General features: G+C 61.0%; 1 protein-coding gene across 1 annotated transcript; it reads right to left on the reverse strand.

Moving 5' to 3' along the window:
- Positions 1-199: 199 nt before the first annotated feature.
- Positions 200-13,750, reverse strand: LOC114489885 (probable bifunctional dTTP/UTP pyrophosphatase/methyltransferase protein). The gene is made up of 13 exons (XM_028503736.2): positions 13,565-13,750; positions 12,509-12,640; positions 11,627-11,674; positions 10,372-10,436; positions 9,859-9,920; positions 9,531-9,639; positions 8,390-8,765; positions 6,247-6,409; positions 4,929-5,113; positions 4,332-4,461; positions 3,392-3,535; positions 2,242-2,364; positions 200-1,414 (listed from the first exon to the last, which is right to left on the reverse strand). Exons 1-13 carry the CDS (start codon positions 13,655-13,657, stop codon positions 1,200-1,202), a joined length of 1,845 nt encoding a protein of 614 aa, XP_028359537.1. The 5' UTR covers positions 13,658-13,750; the 3' UTR covers positions 200-1,199.
- Between the last annotated feature and the right edge of the window lie 103 nt (positions 13,751-13,853).

Below are 13,853 nucleotides of genomic sequence, written 5' to 3' on the forward strand. Positions count from 1 at the left end.
AAGGGAATTGCACCCAAGGGTGGGGCTCAGCTCTGCCACCCACCCCCACCTGGGCCTGCCTGCCCATTCCTAGGAGGAAGTCCCTTTGAGGAGAGAGACACGGGTGGGCACCCTCCCCCCACCCTTCCCCACAGGCCCTGAAACCCACAGTGTTCGCACCAGGTTCACAATAACCACACACTCAGGCTGTGAGTCTTCCCTTCGCATCGTGTTCATTGTTTCTAAGAGCATTTCCACCAGCCACAGGGGCACAGAAAGTGGTCTCAGGGGACCAGGGACCCTTCCCCAGTTCCCTCAAGTGTTACCTGCCTGTCCCTCTGCAGCCTGGGGTCTCCCGTGGGTGGGTCCTCGCCTAAGGGCTCCCTGCAGAGTGGAGGACCAAGGTGTCCATCCAGGACTGTGCATGAGTGATTATGTGTGTGATCGTCGACACTGTAGAAATCATGTGTGTGTGTGTGCATCTTGTCAATCAACTTCTAGATTGTCTATGAAATCCATTCTCACTGGGAAAATCACGACTACAAGCTGTGTGTCCTACAGACTGCTGATTGGAGCTGCAAGGGAGATTGAACAGATCCATCTGAACGATACCACCGGTCACCCTACCCACTGGCTCCCGCTGACCAGTGTGCACCCGCTTCCTTACACTTTAGGGAAATGGACACCTTACCAGGACACAGAGTCCCAGCTGCAGAGTTTGGGGACGTTGTGGTGAACAATCACCTTCACCAGGTCAACCTTCCCCTGCCTATGCTGTGATCTTGTAAACGGGCTGATCAACCAGAGGGGGAAAGGGGAGGGACATCTCCTGCAGGGTCACAGGACACGACAGCTGGGTTGTCACTGGGACCTGGAAGTCTGGCTGGGGAGAGGAGAGAAGCGGTGGGAGGTGGTGGGAAGCACACAGGGCCAGTGGAGAGAGGGCAGTGTGGACACGGCCCGTGATATGGAGGTGCACTGGCTGGAGGTCCCCGACCAGGGCCCCCACAGAGGACGAGTGGCCCAGCCAGTTGGTACTGCCCTTGTCCCGTGCAGCCGCACCAACCAGCTCCAAGTGCCACTCCTGACCCCGTTCCTTAGCCTGGGGGTGACTCCAGCCCCTTGCAGCAAACTCTCCACCTGACCAGCCACAGCAGTGGGGGACTGTGGGCCAGTGTCCTCCCTGGGGAGTGACCCTGGGACTGGCGTGCAGGTGGCCGTCAGGCTCTGGTGGCCAGGACGGCATCCGCGATGCTCCCAGTGCTCACGGCCCGCACGTCGGTGAAGCCGTGCGCCTGCAGCAGGCTGCGGTACTCGCTCAGGCTGCGCTCCCGGCCCTGGAACAGCACCGCCATGTTCAGGGACTGCACCACGGCAGACCGTGCCTCTCGCTTGTCCTCGTCCAGCAGCATTTCCACCAGCAGGAGCCCTCCACCTGTGTGCACGAGAGCAGCCACTGGGGTCCTGCCGAGGGACAGAGGGGAGCAGGCCGGAGGGACACCAGCGCTTTTGAGCACAGCCTGCAGACACATCCTCTAGTTCTGGGTAATCAGACAGGGAGGTAGAGGGGAGACACAGAGGTAGACAGACGTGGAAAAACAGAAGAAGGGGAGACAGGGACAAGACATGGGGAGACACGGGGAGACAGGAAGGGACAGACAGAGGGAGTGAGCAGGGAGAAGGAAAGGGAGCAGGGACAGGAAAGGCAGGGGGTGGGGGGCAATGAGGGTGCCTGGTCCTCTGGGGGTATCCACCAGGGCCTCCTGGGGGTATGCCCTCCATAGGACACAGGTGGAAACTTTTATTATAGGAGGGGCCCCCATGAGCCCATCGGGGAGCAGGTGATGGGACCCTGGGCCCCAGCTGCTTGGAGCAGCAGCAGCAGCAGCATCCTGGCCAGGGGCAGGGGGGAGGGCAGGAAGGCGGAGTGTGGGTGTGACAGGGAGACAGGATTAGCTGAGGAGGGAGGGACCCAGGGGGCAGGGCAGCTGTGGGAGGGGCCATGTGGGACAGGAGACCCCAGGCTCCCTCAGGGCCCTGCAGGGGGGGACAGTGACACTCAGGGGAGCCAGGCTCAGGGGCAGCTGTCCCAACGTGCAGGCACTTGAGTCCACATCCTGGAGTCAAGAGGGAGCGCTGAAGACAGCGAACTAGGCACCAGAGGGGGCATGGCAATACCTTAGTGTGGATAAAAGTTACTTTTCTAAACAATGGACCGGTCTTCACGTGTGTCTGAAAAGGAGGTCGAAGAGGCTGTCTCACCTGGCTTGCAGCTACGGGAGATGCGGCTCAGCAGCTGGTGCACCTTGTCGTCCGGCCAGTCGTGGAGAATTCTGCAGACAATGTACAGGTCGGCCTCCGGGAGGGTGTCTCGGAAAAAGTGCCCTGGTGGACACATAGAGGGCAATCATCCCACAGGGACTCAAGAACCAGTTCTCCCTGAGACAGAAACGGGGAGGCATGGCCTCGGAACTAAAATGAAAAGGGAGGGTGCTCGTGGTGGGGCGAGAGTGTTTCCCCAAAAGACGATCCAAGTCCTAATTCCGGAAACTGTAACCACATGGAAACAGGGTGTTTGCAGGTGGGATGAGGGCAGGGTGTGAGAGGAGGGCGTCCCGGGTCAGGGTGGCCCTGCATGCAATGACAGTGTCCTGAGAAGGGACAGAGGAGGAGACGCAGACCCAGAGGAGAAGCCACGTGGAGACGGAGGCAGAGACGGGAGGGATGTGGCCACCAGCCCAGGGACCCTGGAGCCCCCGGAGCCGGAAGAGCGGGGAGAGACCCTCCCTGCAGCCTGTGGAGGGATTGCGACCCCCGGGACCCCTGGACCTCAGACGCTGGTCTCAGGACGGGGGAGGGTGAATGTCTGTGCTTGTAGGCACACAGTTCGTGTGATTTGTTTCTGGAGCCATAGAAGAAGACGAACACCCAGACACCCCATTGGAAAAAGTGATGTTGTTGGTACACAACTAGTGAGTGTTACATTGTTACTAGGCAGTGTGGCAGTGTTTGTGTCTTTTCGGGGCACAGAGCTGTTTTTCTTGTTATTCCTGAAAGGAGACAGTGTAACAGCCTCACCCAGCCCTGGCACTGTATCAGGGGTTACAGGGAATCCAGGCAGCACTGAAAGTCCAAGGAGGGAGTAGGTTGGCGACAAGCCGACACCGGCTCATTTTGTATAAAGGACCCGAGTGCTGAGGAGTTGCTACTGGATGGGGGTCCTGCAACCTTCCCCAGGTGGACGAGGGGCCCCTGTGCAGACAGAGGTGAGCACGGCACACAGACTCCCACCTGCCCACACACACACACACCTCCAGAGGCACAGACACCACACTCATGCACACACAGGGACAGGCTCCGTGTCACAGAGCACACAACTGCTGACCAGATGCAAAGGCACAGGAGCCCTTACCTGGCACGAAGCTGACCTGCCCTGTCGGGGGTCCATGGGGCTGAAAATACTCGGCATCCTCGATGACCTCTGGCAGGTCAAATACAGTCACCTTCAGACCCGGGTACTGCCGGGCCAGCTCGTAGGCAAGGGCGCCTGTGGATCCTGCAGGTGAAATCACACACTGTACCCTTACCTGTCCTTCCAGGCACTTAGGGATGCCTGGGTGAATCTCCAAAATTCATTGAGCAAAACTGAGCAACGTTCTAGAACATGGACTGAGGCTACTTCTATAAAAGCCAGCCATGATGCAGATGGCTGGTGTCTCCTGTGGGCACTGGGGCCTCCCAAGGTCAGGACCACGCAGGTGAGCAGGTGAGTGGGGTGTGGACACAGTGTCATGAGGATATCCTCCAGGCAGGATGTCAGAGAATCATAACCTTCCCTACTCCTTTCTGCTTTGGGAGTGCAGATGTGACAGTTGGTGCTTCAGCAGCCACTCTGGGCCACCAGGAGGAAGGGTGTGCAGGGACAATGGGGAAATGCAAGCTGGCAGCTCAGCAGTCCCCTGGGGACTCTCATCCCATTACAGCCCCCGACGGCCTGCCTGTGCCTCCTCCCTCCTCCCTCCTGGGTGGAGACTGGCCGAGGGTGCAGTGGAGGGCGTGTGGGGCCCCAGCGTGACGATGCAGGTCAGAGGGACCAGTTCTCTCCCGAACTCAGCAGCCACCGGAAAGGGCCCCACAACCTCCACTGGGGTCCTGGGCAATCTCTAGGACCTCCTCGTGGTGGGGAGTGTCTACCCAAGCCCCATACCCACCCTGACCAAATGTGGGTCCTTGGGGTGTGTTAAAGAGATAACCCCTTTTTGCAGACTTATGAGCATGGGAGCCACCCGCGATGTGACCCAGGGAAAGGCACGCACGAGCTGGTGGCACAGACTCCCCGTGGGGTTACACACCTCCCAGGTCGCAGGCAGAGGTGAATCCAGACAGGTCAAAGGCTGTGGCCACCTGGCGAGCGACCACCTTGATGAGGCCGTGCATGGCCCGCATGAACTGCAGCTTCTCCCGGGACTGGTAGAAGGACTCCTGAGGCAGAGCAGGGTGTGAGCAGACATACAGACACCGGGCCTCCTGTGTCCGGGCGGCACTCATACCCGGCACGTCCCTGGTGCAGGGGGCCGGCAGGGCTGGGGGATGGGCACAGGGCCCCTCCAGATCCACTGCAGTCTTGCAGGTGCACCCCAAAAGCCTCCCTGGAGGAAGGACACACAGGGCCAGTGCGGGACAGGGGCAGAGGAAGTGCCGCAGATCCGTGGGCTCCTGTCCAAAGTACCCTAGGAGGGCCCGGACGGCGACCAGCCAGCACCCCGTGCACCCTGACCCCACTGTCTCACCCAGCCTGGCGTCCCTCAGGATGCCTGGCCTCTAGGAGGCCAGGGCCAAGGCTCGGTGGCTTCTGAGAGTCCGTGCTCCGCCAGGCCACACAGGGATCCTGGACCCAAGGGTCCTTTCCCCAGACCCACACAGGGAAGGAGCATGCTCAGTGCGGCCACCTGAAATGGGCTGTCCGCCGTGCTCTGCAGAGCCCTCTGGTGCGGGTTGGCTCCCTCCCGGACAATGGAGTCCAGGTGGTTGTACAGGTGCCAGGTGTGGTTGTCGTTGTGCAGAGCCAGGCTGTGCAGGGAGTGCTCGCCATCTGACAGCAGGTACAGGCTGGCCAGGGGTGTGTTGCTGTAACCTGAAGTGACAGGTGCGGTCCTCCCAGTGAGGCTGGAGCTGGACCGCCCCCCACGAGGCCACAGCTGAGGTCCACGGGGAAGGAGCACAAACACCATCCCCGAGAGTTCGGCTCACCGCACGCTGGCGGGCAGCTCCCCAGGGAGCAAGCAGGCCGCAGTGGGTGCAGGTGCAGACCGCGGTGAGAGTCCCCCCACAGGAGGTTCCCCTAAGGGCCCTGGGACGGTCACGGAGCCCCTCTGTAGTCCACCCACCCGTCTGCTGTCTGTCCACGCACCCCTCCATCCATCCACCCATGCATCTGTGCACCTATCACCCATCCACCCATCCACGTACACCGACAGCAATGCTCCCATCCACGCATCTGCCTATGTATCCATCCTTCCATCTGTGCACCAGTCTCACTAGTTACCTGTCCAGCTTCTCAACCACCCGTCCATCCCTCCACCATCCAACCAACCATCCATCATCTGTCCATCCATCCATCCACCCACCACCATCTGTCTGCCCATCTTCCAATAAATGTCCTCATCCATCCCTCCAAACATGCATCTATCTCTCTGTCCATGCATCATCCATCCACTCATCCATCCACTGATCTGTCCATCTGTCCACCTGTCCATTTAGCTTCGCATCCATTCATCTACCAACCACCCACATCTATCCATCCAGCCCTCAATCCAGTCACAGCTTTCCATGCATCCATCCACCATCTGTCTGTCCAATGTATCCATCTATCCATCTGTCTATCTATGTATCTCTCATCTCTCCACCCACCGTCTCGGCTGTCTCTGTAGGTCAACCCCTGCCTGTGTCGAGCACACGGAAATGTCTTGCTTCTTCCGTGTCTCTGGAGGTCCCTGAGTGACACAGCCCCTCCAAGGCCAGAGACATGAGGAGTCACTATCCTCACACACTCACAGACACACACACAAACACACACACACACACACACACACACGACTTTCCCTTTCTTCCATCCGTCCTCTGTCCCACCCTCTGGGGAACAGCCAGGCTTCTGGGGCAGAGGGACAGCCCGTGAGGTCACCCCTGCTGGGCTCAGAGGCCACGTCCACTCAGGGACCTGCTTCCGCCTTCTGAGGTTCTCCACAAAACACCTCCGAGTCCCCTCACCTCTCTCTGTCTTGTCCAGTAACCCGAAGGCCACACAGACGTCCAGCAGCCGTCCAGTTGGGCCCGCAGTGGCGTCGATTTTCCTGGCAACGTCCAGCGCGCTCAGGGGGCCTTCGTCTCTCAGCAAATCCAACAGCTTCATCTTGCAAGCCGTGAACAGGGCCTGGGCGCGAACAGCAGCTGTGGTGAGACCTGGCAGGTGGCTCGTCAAGGGCTCTTCGGCCCCACGAAAGTGCCAAGCGGGGGTCCAAACGGGCCGGACCACGCCAGTCATCGGTGGGACTGTCTCCCCCACAGGAGGGAGGGAGGGCGAGGCGCTGGCTGGTCCCCGCCCTGCACAAGGTGTCGGCACGTCGGTGCGCATCCAGCAGAGACTCCCGGGGGAGAAGCCCCACGTGCAGCTGCTGTGGGCTGGGCCGTGACCACCACGCCGCACTGAACGAAGGCCTGAGTGCGGGAGCCCCCAGGGGAACTCTGCTTGGACACAGAGGTCCGGTCCCGGGTGGACGGCTCCCCTGTGCTGCTCAGGATGCATGCCCTCCTGGGATCTTGAGAACTGTCACTCCAGCTCTCTCTCTGTGTCACGAAACACCCTCTGTGACCGCTGTCGCATTTGCATAAACGCAACACACTGAGCTGTACGGGCAACGGGCGAACGAACGAAGGGGATGGACCAGGCAGGTCAGCTCCACTGCAAGACTCCCTGCGGCGTTCCTGCTTGGTCCGGAGGCCTGGCCAGGGGGCGGCCTTGCTGATGTGAGGGGAGTAATGGGTGAGTGGGCCCCTACACGAATAGGAAGAGAAACACATGACAGACGAACAGAGGGACGGACACTGGCATAGATGGACACACAGGTAAAGACATGACAGATGCATGTTAGGATGGGTGGATGGAAGGATGGAGGGATGGGTGGATGGATGGAGGGATGGATGCATGGATGGATGGACGGACAGATAAATGGATAGATGGATATAGATGGCTGGTTGGGCAGATGGATGGATGCATGAATGGACGGATAAGTGGATAGATGAATGGATGGGTGGATGGATGGACGGATAAATGATGGATGGATGTGAATGGATGGAGGGATAGATGGATGGATCGAGGGGGTGGATGGATGGAGGGATGGATGGACAGATGGATGCATGGATGAATGGATGGATGGGTGGATGTGAATGGATGAGTGGATGGGTGGATAGAGGGGTGGATGGATGGATGGACGGAGGGGTGGATGGAGGGACGGTATGACAGAAGGAGGAAGGGTGGCAGGGAAGGCCAGGTGGCTGGCCGTGGGTGGATGGATGGAGAGGTAGGGCAGACAGATGGGCAGAAGGGACAGTGCATGGAGGACCCCTGGCTGAGGAACAGAAGAGGGAGAGCGCCCCCTGCTGGAAGCACGGCGCAGCTGGAAGTCGTGACAGGGACACGAGCCTCAGGGCACGGACGGAACTGCTCTTTCTAGGAAACGCGAGGGTGTGCGGTCCAACCCAGCACCCCCTGTCCTTCCTCTGACCGCACAGCCCACTAGCGCCACGAGGTCGCAGGAGCGGAAAGGGGGCGGGGCGAGGGAGAGGGCGGGCCGGAGTCCCGCAGCCTGAGCCCGCCCACGCAGCACCCTGGCCGCCCAGGAGCCTTGCAGGAAATGTGGGAGCCCCACCCCACTGCGCTGGTCCCGGAAGGAAGGCAGGCCCCACGTGCGTCTGCAGCCACGGAGGCGGAGGGGCGGCGGACCACCAGCAGGCACGCTGTGAGGGCTGCCCCGGGGCTCCGAGGAGGTCTGCCCACGCCCTTGCACTGCTGCCTGGGCATCGGACGCCTTTAGTGCAGGGCCGGAGAGGCGCAGGGCGTCCTGGGTCAGGGTGGGCGCGTGGCAGTGCCCTTAGAGGAGACACAGGCCCGAGGAGGAGAGGCCCCGTGAGGCGCAGAGGAGACAGGTGCGGCCAGCAGCCCCTGGAGCTGGGAGAGGCGGGAAGGAGCCTGCCGGAGCCCGAGGAGGCCGCGCGGCCGCAGGACACCACTTGGGCTCCAGAGGTCTGGTCTCCAGGACGGAGACAGGACGGAGACAGGACGGATTCCCGCCGCTGGTTTTCGCCCCAACCGTGCCCCTCAGTCCCGGCCGCCCCGGGCCCCCGCGCGGGTCACCTTGGACACTTTGTAGCCGTCTATGAGTTCCAGGACCGCGGTGGGCGGCACGCTCTCCACCGAGGGTTTACAGTCTGCGTCCTTCGCGTGCTCCCTGCCTGGGGCCCGGGGACGGCAGCGGTCCCCCCGAGCCCCTCCCTGGCCGGGCCCCGCGCCCTCCGAGTCGCCGAGACGGTCGAAGGTGTCCACCGCGGGGATGGAATCTTGCTTCTCCCGGGGCCGGTCCTCGGGGCGCGGCGGGTGGTACAGCTCCGCCAGCTTCTTGCAGAAGCGGTTCAGGGGGAAGCCCCTGACATTGAGGAAGTCCCCGTGGATGGCCTCCACCAGCACGCTGCCCAGGGCCTGGGTCCCGTACCCATAGCCTCCGGCTTTGTCCCTGAGTGGGGTGGGCGGGGCCAGAGGGGAGGGGGCGGAGGGAAGGGGAGAGGTCAGAACGCGCATCCAAGGGGGTGGGGTCCCAGCACCCCGACAACACCCACACCGAACCCGGCACGCCCGCCCCAACGCCCCTGCCACTGGGAAGGCGGCTCCTGCTGGAAGTCGGGGCCCAGCCCAGGGTCCTCCGGCACCCCACGCCCTGTCCGCCCGCACGGACTCGGTGGAGCTGGTGTCCCCACGGTGACGCCGCCGCCCCACCCGCCCTGGGGTATAGCCACGTCTGGGGGTGCAGGAAAGACCCCGGTGTGGCTGTGCTCTGCTGCTGCTGGGCTCCTGACCCTCGCAGGACACTCGGGCCCTGCCTTAGGGGGTCCCCAGCCCAGGTCTCCCAGGTGCCCGGGTCAGCCCCTTTCTGGGGGCACAGGGGTGCTGGGTCCCCTTGCTCCACCCTGACAGAGAACCCGGGACTGGGGTGCCCTGGCCCTCCCACTCCTGTCCGCAGACTTGCGTCCATGACAGGGCTGGACCCCTGTCCTGTGTTTGGGGCCCGAGGACCGCTCCCGGCCTGAGCCGCAGGCCGCGGTGTCCCCGGGACGATGGCCCTCTGGCCCGTGTCCCCAGCGGAAGGAAGCAGGTCTGTCTGGAGTGTCTGTGCAGCACCTGAGCCACAGGGTGGACGTGCCGACGGCGGCCCTGTCACCCGCCCCCCCCCCACCCCCCCCGCCTCGGCGCCCCAGGGCGGGCGGGCCGGGGCGACACTCACAAGGGCTCCCCGCTGTGGATGTACTCCCACAGCAGCTCCTCCGACAGCTGCGAGAACCGCACCCGCGTCTCCTCGTAGAACTCCGAGACGTCCAGGTCCAGCCCGCCGCCTGCACGGACAGAGTCGGCCCGGGGACACGTCACCTCCACGTCCCCGACGGGGCCCCGCTGCGGCCACCCACACGGCACTCCAGGGGTGCTCGTGGCAACCCCAGAATCCCACGACACCCCGATTCCCAGGGCAGAAGGTAGGGATGCTGTGGGAGGGCACTTGAGCTGCCCCTGGGACCCTCTGTGACCTTGGGACGAAGGCGGAGCTGCCCCGATACCTTGGCTGGAGCACTGGACGATGGCCACGCCCGTGAACACGCTGTGCTCTTTCCCACTCAGCCTGCAACAGAAGCCGCGCCCATGGGCGAGGGAGACGAGCGTGACCCAGGCCCCCAGTAGCGGGGTGACCCTGCACCCGGGGACTGGCCCTCACTTCCCGTGGGCTTGCTGCCCTGCTCCCCCACTGTCCCGGCCCGCAGGTTTCCAGCTCAGACCCGCTGGGCCGTGGGAAAGCCGAAACAGGGAGGAGGTCCGAGGGAGGTCCCCTGCCCAGCGGCATGCCTAGGGATCGGAGTGAAGGTCACGGTCATGGCGATTTCTGCTCCAGTGGTGTGTGCGTGGAAGTAATGCAGCTTAAGTGCCAGGAGGCTGGGTCTGTCCTCTGCTCTGACCCAGGAGGCTGACCGGCGAGGTCAGGCAGTCACCCACGAGGACTGAGGCCCCTCCCCACGGGCCGGGTACACCCTCGCTGACGTGCGCTGGTGCCCGGGAGGCCGGCCGCCGGCCCCCACCTGGACAGCATGCTGTAGGCGTCTGTCTTGTCCACGGGCTTCTCCAGGATCAGCCCCTCCAGCGCCTGCAGGGGAGACAGAGGGCCATGTCCACCCCCCAAGCCAGGCCTGCGAGGGCCGCCCTGTCGGCAACTGACCAACAGCTGACCCTTGACACAGTCGGGTCGGGTGAGACGCGTCTGCACAGCAGAGGCGACTGTGGCCGGGTCTCCTGTCTGTCTCCTGCTGCGTGCCTGTCCCTGCCAGCGACAGGCGGTGGGGTTTTTAGAAGCCTGTGTGTTCCAACAAAACATCTGCACAATGCCCCTGATTCTGTGCAAAATGGCTTGCTGACCACAGAATAGAGACCCCTAGCAACCCTAATGCTGCCTGCTTCCCCCACTGGGAAGTTGAGGACAGAATTCAACTATGGGCAGACCAGCTGCCAGAACGCTGAAGGAAGCTGTTGCTAGGAACGTTTCTTAAGGAGTCACCACTCAAAAGCTTAAGATTTATTACAGCCACTACCCCTCCCATACCCTGGACAGGAGGGCAAAGAAGCAAGGAGTTTTAGGTGGAAATAATAATCTCAATACATGGAAACAAATACAAAACAGGCCCACCCCCCGCAAGATGTATAAATCAAAAGAGCTAGGCAAAAAACCAGTTACCTAACTGAGACAAATCTAACCTCAACGGACAATAGCTAATTTCTATATAACCTGTACATCACCCCTTGCACCCTTTTAATTTAGACCAATCTCAGAATCTTAATAGACACCTGGTGCCTAACTGGCACCTGAAAGTTTGTGCCCGGATAGCTTCGTTGGCTATCTGATTGATGACCCTCTTGGTCAAATAACCTTTGTTTAATATGGTTGATCTGTGGGACCTCCTGTACGTTTTGGTTATTTCTTTGTTTAACACGATGGATCTGTAAAACCTTCTGTGTTTTTAGAAACTATTTCTGTGGCACCCGTTTCTGTTTTAATAATCACACTATGCATTGCATGTTGTATCACCTCCCCTATAAAAATAAAGATTGATTGTTCTCGGGGAGTCAGTCGGGCCCCAAAAGCCTGGCTGTGCTCCGCCACCCCACCGGGTGTCTGGCTTCATTCGCTTCGCCTGAGCCGTGCATCCTTCGGGGACCCTGAGACCCCGCCCAGGGTGGACCCTGGCACCGCCCGGTCCGAGTATGACACTCCTTCTTCAAATTCGAGGTGAGAGGCACCTGGGACATGCACACCCGCTGCAGACCCAGGGTGGGACTCACCACGATAGTGTCCGCTCCGATGACGATGTCGGGGGCCCGCAGGTCTTTCTGCAAGAATCCGAACTCGGCTTCAGAAACGACACATTTCTGTGGTTCGGTGCATGCAGACGGCCTCACTGCCGGTGCCTGGGCTAACTTGGGAGAGCAAGGCCTGTGTGTCCCCTCGTGCTGAGCAGGGGCAGACATGTGACCCCCATACACTCCCCCACAAATTGTACCCCACAGGGTCCTTGGGGTGCACTTGCATACTAACCTCCCCCTGTCGAATATCAGTCTCTCAGTTCTCACTCATTTATACCACTACTCACAGGATTACCTTCATGCAGGTAGCATCCCAACTGCCATAGGATATTGTTATAACATGTAGTGATAAGCTGCATTAATGCTACACAGTGGAAGGCACCATTGTGTTCATTATAGGAAGGTATTGTACGGTAACGTGGGTGGGACATGCATTACAATAAATGATACCCATGTAAGAATTACAATGCTCTGTAACATAGCAACAAAGTAATTCACAATCTATATTATAGAAATGATACTATTAGCCGCAATAATAAGTAAGTGTTATTAGGTAACAATTTAATAGGTAACCTACATTAATTCTTTATTGTATATGACACCTTCACACTAATTACCATAGTCTGTGATATAGTATCAATGCAACAGACCAGCTATGTCAATTCTTTGTGACGAGCTGTGCTACACAAATGCTACATGAGAGGAAGAGTATGTTACACTGCAACCCTCAGCCATAAATAAGCTGCATGACTGCACACTGTGACAGCTTTTATGCAACATGTCTCCCTAAAACCTGACCCCCACCTCCCACCACCCACCCTGTGGCCCCAGATCCCCAGGTGGCAGAAGCAGAGTCCTTGCCTGGTGCATCCTCCTGGCCACCTCCAGGGCCTTCTGCTTGGCTGTTTCCATGGCATATGCATAAGGGGTGGGGAAGGAGGCTTTACTGAGATTCTCTTTAAACTTGGAAGGAACCACCGTGAACCTGAGCCCCTGCAATGGGGGAAGAGGGGCCGTGAGGGGGTGAGGGTCCCAGGAGTCCCCAACAGAACGGGTTGGGTTACAGCCAGTGTGGCCTCTCAGCTCCTGTGGCCGACACTGACCTTTCCCCAATAGCCACTTCTGGGCGAGCCGGATCTCGGGGCCTAGAGGGAAGCGTGGTGTCCACCCCGTCACTCAAACGCCTGGGGAGAGTATTGACAAAGGTGCTGGGGACTCGGATCGAACCCCTGGGGGTGGAAGAGCTCCCAGGACATTCCCAAGGCCAGTGTTCCACCCCCACCCTGGGGTCCCAGCACCTGAAAACATACTGCCCACAAGAAATGCAAAGGACAGAATAGCTGACCAGGCAGGACAGTCCCTGGGGGAGGGTGGTCTCGGACGCTGACACCCAGGGTCCGCACTGTGCACCCTGACCACAGAGGGTCAGCGGCCCCTCTCCTTGGCAGCCCTACAGAGCACCTACGTGGCTCTGGCCCTCCCCTCGGCCCCCCCCCTCGGGCACCCCAGGACAGAGGCAGCTGTGCACCCTGACCTGGCCTGCCCTGCCGCCTCAGCCCGGCCACACAGGTCGCCAGACCACGAAGCCTGGCCCGAAGACCCTGACCACAGATCGCATAGGTCTCGAGTCCCCCCGGCCCACAGACCTGGACCCCGGTCACTAGGAGCTGCCCGCATCCCGCAGCCCCAAGCCCCACCGCCCGGGGTCTCCAAATCTCGGCCTGAAGACTCTGGACTTCACACCTGGTCTGCAGGCGCCCCCTGCCCGCGGAGCCCGCAATCACCGGGCCCGGGTCGCCTGGCGCCCCCTGCTGTCCGCAGGCCAGGGCCCCGAGGCCCCAGGGTCGCCCGGCTCCCCGATCAGTAACTTCCCGCTCGCTCCCTGAAACCCCACCCCGGTCCGTCCCAGACACTCACCGCGTGGCTTAGGATCTCCTGGCGCCGCGGGGAGGCGCTGGCCAACACCACGCGCTTGTCCAGGAACTTCCGCATCACCGGGTACAGGACCATGGCCGCGAGGCAGGGCCGCTGCGCGCAGGGAGCAGCCACCAGGTCCTCGGGCCCGGAGAGAGCGCACAGCCGCCGCAGCCCCGCCCGCAGTGACGCTCCGCCGGACTGAGCTCCGCTTCCGGGCCGCAGCGGCCGCGCCTCCGAGCCGGCTCCGCCCCTAACGGACGTTTGGAAGGCCCCGCCCACACTGCCCGGA

Source organism: Phyllostomus discolor, chromosome Y (assembly GCF_004126475.2).
Source record: "Phyllostomus discolor isolate MPI-MPIP mPhyDis1 chromosome Y, mPhyDis1.pri.v3, whole genome shotgun sequence".
Taxonomy (NCBI): Eukaryota; Metazoa; Chordata; class Mammalia; order Chiroptera; family Phyllostomidae; genus Phyllostomus; species Phyllostomus discolor.

Coding starts and splice junctions, on each gene's coding strand:
- LOC114489885 (XM_028503736.2), bottom strand. CDS start 13,657: ATGGTCCTGTACCCGGTGATGCGGAAGTTCCTGGACAAGCGCGTGGTG. Junction 9,921..10,371: donor GCCTACAGCATGCTGTCCAG/GTGGGGGCCGGC, acceptor CTTCTGTTGCAG/GCTGAGTGGGAAAGAGCACA. Junction 8,766..9,530: donor ATCCACAGCGGGGAGCCCTT/GTGAGTGTCGCC, acceptor CACCCCACTCAG/GGACAAAGCCGGAGGCTATG.